General features: G+C 37.8%; 1 protein-coding gene across 1 annotated transcript; it reads left to right on the top strand.

The window, feature by feature from the left end:
* Positions 1 to 1,596: 1,596 nt before the first annotated feature.
* Positions 1,597 to 5,425, top strand: LOC147861955 (auxin transporter-like protein 4). Its single transcript, XM_087322647.1, has 8 exons — positions 1,597 to 1,959; positions 2,092 to 2,277; positions 2,757 to 2,869; positions 2,950 to 3,133; positions 3,395 to 3,492; positions 3,606 to 3,813; positions 4,025 to 4,285; positions 5,012 to 5,425. The coding sequence occupies exons 1-8, from the start codon at positions 1,708 to 1,710 to the stop codon at positions 5,207 to 5,209; spliced, it is 1,500 nt and encodes a 499-aa protein (XP_087178773.1). The 5' UTR covers positions 1,597 to 1,707; the 3' UTR covers positions 5,210 to 5,425.
* The last annotated feature ends 3,652 nt before the right edge of the window (positions 5,426 to 9,077 follow it).

Raw genomic sequence — 9,077 nt, forward strand, 5'->3', positions numbered from 1 at the left:
GCGTTGCATCAAAGTTCCCCTGGAGTGTCACATTGGCCATCTTGCAAACGTCTTGTTGTACTTCACCTTGTTTTGCTCTATGTTTCTCTCAGATAATTGATAGTTTTGTATATTATTAGTGCTAGAAATTCTGTTGATGAGGAATCACACCGAGGTTTTGTATGCTTGAAGTTCCTATGTTATATCTATGGTCTCAATTGCAAGAATAGTTTGCTTTGCAATGCTCAATACTAGATTTGAAAAAGATTATGCTTGATTCGACAATTGCAGGCAATAAAAGCCTTGATAGAGTAACTTAATTGATAGGTATGCATGGATGGTAAAATGGGTTTGTAAAGAATGGGGAATCACAAGATCCAATAGGTGGTTGTAGAGTGTGGTACGAATGGGGTGGTAATCTTGTCCTCCATTCAAAGCTAAGATGTTTATTTGGAGGGTCATGGTGGGTGGATTACCTTCAGGAGCTGCTTTGAGAAGACAAAATATTGCTTTTGGAATGTGCTTCTTTGCATAGTTTTAGAGTAACATAATCGATATCGACTTATCAATTGTCCAACGACAATAGCTATTTGAAAATTTATATATACAATGTGGGCTTGTATAAGTGAAGTATTGGAAATCCTCTCTTCAAAGGTTGTTTGGTCATGTGGAATCGAGAATGCCTTCTGCACATTTTAGGATTGTCTTCCAATATTGAAGGTATAATTGGGGATTATGTTATAATTCGAGTATGCAAAACGCCTTTGTTTCTTATAGCGAATATGAGGTTTGAAGATGCGCTCAACGATTAAAAGGCATATATCAATATGGAAGTTCTCCTTATTGGACAATGGAGACTTCAAAGAAATTGCCACGAGGGGTACTCAGGAATCGTAGGTTGGTAACGCATCATGTCCGTGATTTGCATTGGCTTTTATCACATGGGATCGATGAATCATCGAGTGAGCAACGTATCTATCTATCTATCTATCTATCTATCTATCTATGTGGAGATGAGGGATGTCATGGGAACCTTCATTGATTTTGTGGTATTCTCTTTCATCCATTGTGTACATTTGTCAACTTAATACACACATTATAGTAGTTTCCCGGAAGAGAGAGAAAGAGAGGGGATGTTTTTTGTAGAATGCTGATATTCTCTACAGATATTCTCTATATCAATATATGTATATATATATATATATATTCCCTTTGGAATGGATGCTACAGAAATTGGGTCGGTTATGCTACAGAAATTGAGATGCGACGACACATGAGTGCGTACATGAATGAGGAAGCGAAGGGCAGGCCGAGGCTCTTGTCTTTCGCTTTCTCTTTGTCTTTTGCACACCAAATCTTTCCAAACCCCAAAAGATTCCTTACTTCCTCCATAGAAAATGCATGTTCTGCTCACCTGCTTTTGACCTCCTCCTTCACTCTCTTGTTCTTACGCCTTTCCTCTGCTCTCTTCCATCAAAACCCTACCCCACCCCACCATTGCTCATCATCATCTTTACTTGGACTTCTCCCTCCTCTCAACACACACACACACACACACACACAGATCCATCACTTCCACTACTACGTAGACTTAAACTATGATGATGAATGAATGAATAGATACGTTCCTGTGCAAGGATCAGCTACCCTTTTTCTCCTAAAACTCTATCTAGCATACACCATTGCTTACTACATTAATTACTTAGTACCCAATTTCTCATACTTGAAATGGGTTCTGATCATATAATCAAGGACGTGAATATAGAACCTGAACAGGCTATGGTGGGTATAACCTACCGACCAATGGCACAATTGCAATTGGATGGGCATGAAGAAGTAGAAGACGAGTTAACCAGTGTGGTCAACAGCACGACTAACAATATTGTGTCATTAACGAAAGGGCGGAATCTATTGATGAAGAGATTCTTATGGCACGGAGGCTCTGTTTTTGATGCCTGGTTCAGTTGTGCTTCAAATCAGGTTTCCGTCGAAGATATCCATGTTTCCCAGCGGATTATGTTGTTGTGACACACAGATTCTTGTTTATACGTTGCTCATTGTTTTGTATTGTTTTGTTTTTTTTAAACTTCTGTTGGTGGTGGATCATGGCAGGTTGCACAGGTGTTGCTCACACTCCCCTATTCCTTCTCTCAACTGGGGATGGCATCAGGCGTGTGTCTCCAAATCTTCTATGGATTGCTGGGGAGTTGGACTGCTTACTTGATCAGTTGCCTCTATGTGGAGTACAGATCTAGAAAGGAGAAAGAGAATGTCAGCTTCAAGAATCACATCATTCAGGTACAAATCATCTTGCTCTATATGTTATCTATTTTTATGTATTCTACAGATAAATGCATGCATAAATTCATATTCAATGTCCTATGCCCATGTCCTAGCATTTCCAATGCTCTTCTCTAAACAGTGGAAATGCTCAGACTCCTAGTATTCCAACTTGCTTCCCCCCCACACATTACCCTCATCTTTGAATAGTCGTAATCTTGGTATAAATCCTGTTGTAACTTGTTTCTGAACATCTTTATTGACACCCACTTCTTTGATTGCATCTCTACCGATTAAACCCACATAATGTAAAGCATGGCCTTTGATACATCATGTAAAATCGTTAAGCATGTCTATCAATCACAAGTTCATCTGACATTTTTGATTTCTAAGGTTTCTAATCACTAATATAATGCATTTGTAGGAACCTATGCATATAATTTTCATATATTTATGCACATGGTTTCATTTCTTAAGCGCTCAGTACTTTTGGACAGTGGTTCGAAGTGTTGGATGGCCTTCTCGGACCCTATTGGAAAGTTGTGGGGCTTGCCTTCAACTGCATATTCCTTTTGTTTGGATCTGTGATTCAACTCATTGCATGTGGAAGGTATCATACGTTGGAAATCAGTTAAGTCATGTCTTGTAGCTCACTCTCTCTAATTTGGTTGCTTCTTTTTTTGACTCTAGCAACATATACTACATCAGTGATCATTATGATAAGAGGACATGGACATATATATTCGGAGCTTGTTGTAGCCTAACGGTTTTCATACCTTCGTTCCATAATTACCGTGTGTGGTCTTTCTTGGGACTTGGTATGACAACATACACGGCATGGTATCTAACTATAGCAGCTGCCGTACATGGACAGGTAACTAGGGTGTTATTTACTAATAAAAAAAACCCCTAAGATTATTAGGCTCACACTCCCTTGATCATGTAAGAGACGACCTAGTAAGCACGACTAATCAATACAAAACATGTGGAATATTAGAATCTTAAGGATGATCTAGAGTAGTTGAGGCCGATTAATGAAGACAACTTGATGGAAAGTTCCATCATACTACATAGGGGGGGAAGTGCATGGTAGGAACTAATCAATCTGACACAACTTTTGTCAACATTGTAACAGGTTTTGAATGTAAAGCATTCCGCTCCCTCCAAGTTGGTTTTATACTTCACCGGGGCGACGAATATTCTCTACACGTTTGGTGGGCATGCTGTGACAGTGTATGGTACAAATTTGCATTTAACATGCTTCCACTCGGCTGAAAAGTGAGATTAGGGAGTGCAGGAAAGGGATGATCATAATAAATATCTAAGAAATGAGCATGTGTGTGTAGGGAAATAATGCATGCAATGTGGAAACCTAAGAAGTTCAAAACTGTGTATTTCACCGCTACTTTGTATGTCTTCACATTGACATTACCATCTGCTATCACCATGTACTGGGCATTTGGAGATGAGCTTCTGGATCATGCAAATGCACTTTCACTGCTCCCCAAGACTGGTGCCCGCGATTTGGCGGTTGTTCTCATGTTAATACATCAGGTCCATCTTTTAATCTCAAACATATCATCTGTATGTATAATAACATCACAAGTATTCCACACCATCAGGTTCATGCTATGAACAATCATACCTTTATTAATGGAGTAAAAGTGGGAAAGTGACACACACACACACATATATATGGTCAAAAAACTTGTGAGATTCCTTATAAGCAAAGACTTTATGCCATCAATTTCTCATTTAATTGCAGTTCATCACATTTGGTTTTGCTTGCACTCCCTTATACTTTGTTTGGGAGAAGGTGACCGGATTCCATGACACAAGTCGAAGCATCCTGATCCGGGGCCTAGTACGTTTTCCGGTGGTTCTCCCAATTTGGTTTTTGGCAATAATTTTCCCGTTTTTCGGCCCAATCAATTCAGCGGTCGGCTCTTTACTAGTAACTTTCACTGTATATATCATACCAGCATTGGCACACATGATGACTTACCGAACAAGCATTGCAAGAGAGGTAATGTTAGTCTAAAGATATTGTCCATCCACATGCAAACATTATATATATATATATATATATATATATATATATATATATTATGTTACTTCCCTATTTTATGCGGGTCTCAAAACCACATAAAAACACAGTTGGGACAAAGAAAATTAGGATAAAAGATGATTTGGGATTGTCCCGACTCTGTTTGGGGACTGCGTGGAAATTGGGATTGCTTTTGTGCACCACATATATATATATATATTATGTGTCACATAACAAGTCGGCAATGGTTCGGCGGTGCGGTTCGGTTCAGTTTCAACAGTTACAAACCGCAATTTAAACAGTTTAACGTTTATTTTTTTAATTTAAAAAAATTGTTTTTAAACAATCTTTCCATTTTCAGGCCTTATTCTCACATTTTAGGAAAATCTTTAAAATTTTGAAAATTTAAAATAATGAGATATTTTAAATTTAAAAAAAATGAAATATTTAAAATTTTTAAATTTTTAAAATTGAATTTTGACCTAAGTTCAAACTGAAATCGAACCACGAAACTGTAGTTTTAACGGTTTAATGGTTCGGTTTAATAGTTTCGTGGTTCGGTTCGGTTCGGTTCAAGTTTCAAATTTTTTAAATAGTTCGATTTTGACCCTCTCAAACCGAACTGAACTGTTGCTGATTGTTAGTGTCACATCAGCTAATGATGTTTTTTACTGAAAGTAAATGTGATGGATTATTCTTATGCAGAATGCTGTAGAGAAGCCTCCGTTCTTTCTTCCAAGCTGGACATACATGTACGTGGCCAATATATTTGTGGTGGTATGGACATTGGTGGTTGGGGTGGGTTTCGGTGGTTGGGCAAGTATCACCAATTTCGTTCATCAAATTGACAACTTTGGACTCTTCGCAAAATGCTATCAATGTCCACCCAAGCCTTCCCACTAAATAACAAATCCAAAGTAACTCTTTCGGAACACACATAAACTATATTATATTATAGCTTCCTACCTTCTACTTTACATGCACCCAAAAGAACATAAACAAAACAAAGAAAGTGTGTGAAGCTACCTAAGGTCATTATTGCCATGCAAGAAAAATCACTCCCACTACCCAATAACATACCTCTTTGAATGAAACATATGCTTAAAGTTGTATACTCCACCCACAATCTCGTCTTTGAAAAATACACAATTCCAATAACTCCTTTGAACAATGTTTCAATCTTACACGTTCAAGAATCGCAATCTCATGTAACACGTAGAAAAGATTTCAAGTTTTAGGTCTCACAACCATTTTGCTACCTATTTTACTTTGGATGTATCCCCAACATGACTTGTCTTCCCTCCCAAGGCCATCCCTTGGCATTGAATTTGTTGCGTAAATAATTAATAACATACATATTACAAGATACATAAACATTTAAAAATATAGCACATTTTGGATCGAGAAATTTCCAAGAAATACAAGATATTTGATTATATTAGAGTCATGTTAACCTTTGATCGCTTTTGATGTTGATCATGTTAGTGGTAAAAAACCTAGATAACATTTCAATCACGATAGGTTTTACGAATTCCCCCACTACAAGGGTCTGGATTATATTGTTACGGGCATGCCCATATAATATCCCATGGTGAGAATTTACTGTAGTATTCTATACACGTGGATAAGTGTGAGGGTTATTATACGGTAAATTCTCACCACGGGATATTATATGGTCATGCCCGTAACATATAGCCTCTTGATGTAGATGGTGTAATTGGCTAAAGATAAACAATGTTTAAATTAGGAGTTTGCAACAGTTCAACTCAAGCCTAAATTAAGTCGGTAAACAATTGTTAAACGGTTTGGTGGTTCAGTTCATTTTAGTTCAATCTTGGGCATCCTTAATTAGTTTGATATTGGTTTAGTTTGACTTGAGCCTTGCTTAACCGACTCAAAATAGTTAGGTCATTTATATATTTTTCAATTGATAGAGAGAGAGAGAGAGAGATAGAAAAGAAGAAAGAAAAAAAGATATATTAACGTCTTTTAAGGCCAAAAATGGCCCATGATTTGGAGTCAAAGATTATGGGGTTCAAGTTTCATATGATTGAAACCAGTCCAATGAACAATGGTTTATTTTGGCTGAAGTGCTTTAACATTGTCCAAGCCAAAATGGTTACGCATTAACTACTTCGGAAGAGTTCAAAGCTGAACCGAATTGAACTGAACCCTAAACCGGTTACTAATTTGGCTTGAACAATGTTAAACCACTTCAGACAAACTAAACCATTGTTGATTCTTAGTTTCAATCATATGAAATTTGAAACCCATAATCTTTGACTCCAAATCATGCCTTGATGGATCAGTCTTAGCCAAAGTCGAACCGCCAAATCCATCTATGAAGATTATGTCTTCGGTATAGCTTGAGACATTCATTTCAGTCATTTTGGGCATATATTCTTGGTCTAGACATACAACGGGAATGAACGTTGGGCTAATCTCGTCATTAGCGATCCCCAATATCAATCATAGTAGGTGTATCTAGGGAGAGAAATTTCTATATCGTATGGATTTCTGGGTGGAACATAATGTGGGTAATTGAAATTTGAGGGTGCATGAAACCAATAAATAATAAAAATGTGGAGTAGTTCTAAACCTATTTCCTCTAAACCTAGTCTATTTATCTTGTTTCTGTGATGTCATTTAGGTACATCATCTTGATTTGCATGTTATCTATCTATATTATATAAGATATCCATAAGGTCATATTTTTACTCTTGCTAGCTAGTTGTGTGTATGCCCTATACCCATGTCATAGTATTCCAATGCTCTTCTCTATTTAGTGGAAATGCTCGTCTCCTGGTATTCCAACATTTACCCCCACATTGCCCTATCCTTGAATAGTCCTTTCTTGTTGTAACTTGTTTTTGAGTACCGTTATTGACGTGCACTTCTTCGATTGCATCTCTACCGATTAAACCAACATAATGTAAAGCATTGCCTTTGATTCATCATGTAAAATTTGTTAGCATCTCCATCAATTACAAGGTAATGGTTAAGTGTTATTGTGTTGCCTCATAATAAATCAAATGAAGGGAAGATTACATAACTACATTTGAATTCCAAAGGAGATCACATAAGGAAAACTATTGTGCAATTCCTATGGTCACATGAAGCAAATGTGTGAAAAAGAATAATGCGAGTGGATTACTTGGCCTGAGCACTTGACTCAAATGTGCTAATCCAACATGGGAACCCAACCTTTGAGTGGAGCTCTAGAGACAAACACACAACTTAATCATGCAAGCCCTACGAGTCAAATGTGCACCTAAGTGGAATGTGCAATACGAGCCCCTCTTAGAAGATAGCTCCCAGGTCCTACTTTTGATCCCAACACATTGTCAATTGGAACATGCAGTCGTAATGCACAATGATAACTCATGAGGAGAATACACAATTACACCATGTAAAGTGAACACACAATCCCAACATGCAAAGGGATTGTGGGAATGTAAAACATGAACTAGGAAATAGGGGTACGATTATAGAAAGATGATCTTGCGATAAGAACATGCGAAGGGAATACACGAATACACTACATGAATCGAAAGTACATTCACTCATATGATTCAAAATTAGAAGAGATTTACCCAAGGACACCCAATTTGTAGAAAATATTATTTAAGAACCTTTCACTACTATAGAAACGATCGTTATCGATGCAAAAACATGTCCCTAACTAGGTGACCAATTGCATAGGAACTTCATCTAGTTTAGAGTGCAACCAATGACAGAGACACTTTAGGTGTCGCAATGCAATGTATATTATAGCATCGCATAGCCATGCCCTACAACAACTAAAACAATATATAAATAGGAGATCTTGAGACCATTTGGACTTTGTTTTTCTTTTGTCCTCTCTCTCTTTAGATCTTTTGTGGTTTCTCGTCCTAACTCACGATCTTCAACTTGCTTTCGCACATTCTCTCCAAAACTAGCTCTCACCATATTTTCTAATGTCGCATCAACGTGTGTGTGTGTGTGTGTGTGCTCTAATCAAGTGAGACCATGCCGGACCTGACAAGGATGTGATGTTGTGGCCATGCAAGGTGCCATGTAAGAGACAAGGCGCCATGCGCATAACTTTCATGGCCACTCATGAGGGCATGTGTAATAGCCCATTTGGACCTCTACATAAGTGGAGTGTCTACCCACCAAAAGGGAAAAGGAGGGTCCCCTTCCTTCTTGTGTATATCAATATTGGTAGATTTTCTTGTATACTTTTCCTCTTAGTGAATTAACACTATCAAGGTTGAAGATTTGAGTTGAGAAAATCTAGATTCAAGGAAAGCTTAACTCAAGTCAAGAAAAGCTTAGCCTCAAGGAAAACTTAGACTCTAGTCAAGGTAAAGCCTAGACTCAAGGAAAGCCTAGACTTGATGAAGCTTAGGCCCCAACCAAAGAACCTAAGGCCCAAATCGAGGAAGCTAAGGTCCTACTTGACATACCTTCGAACCTTTAGCTATAGTAGAGGAAGCTTGGGCACAAGCAGAGGAAATCTTGGCTCAAATCAAAGAAATCCAAGATCTCATCTTTTTCTAGCTCAGAGCACTTTATTAGAACTTCATCAAGGAAGTGCATGGTGATGTAAGGGATACAATCACTTTGTATCTTATGTAGGAAATAGCGTGGAATATTGCTCAGCCACAACCGAGTCTTGAATCTCTTCAATGAGAATCAAACACAGAAATGGGAAGTAGAGAGTGAACGCACGTACACACACAAGCAACGATAGAGAACACATGATGTTTACGTGGAAAACCCTAAG

This window comes from Azolla caroliniana, unplaced genomic scaffold, assembly GCF_043228905.1.
Source record: "Azolla caroliniana isolate FFs.n. ecotype wild unplaced genomic scaffold, voAzoCaro1.0.p SCAF_7, whole genome shotgun sequence".
In the NCBI taxonomy this organism is placed as follows: domain Eukaryota; kingdom Viridiplantae; phylum Streptophyta; class Polypodiopsida; order Salviniales; family Salviniaceae; genus Azolla; species Azolla caroliniana.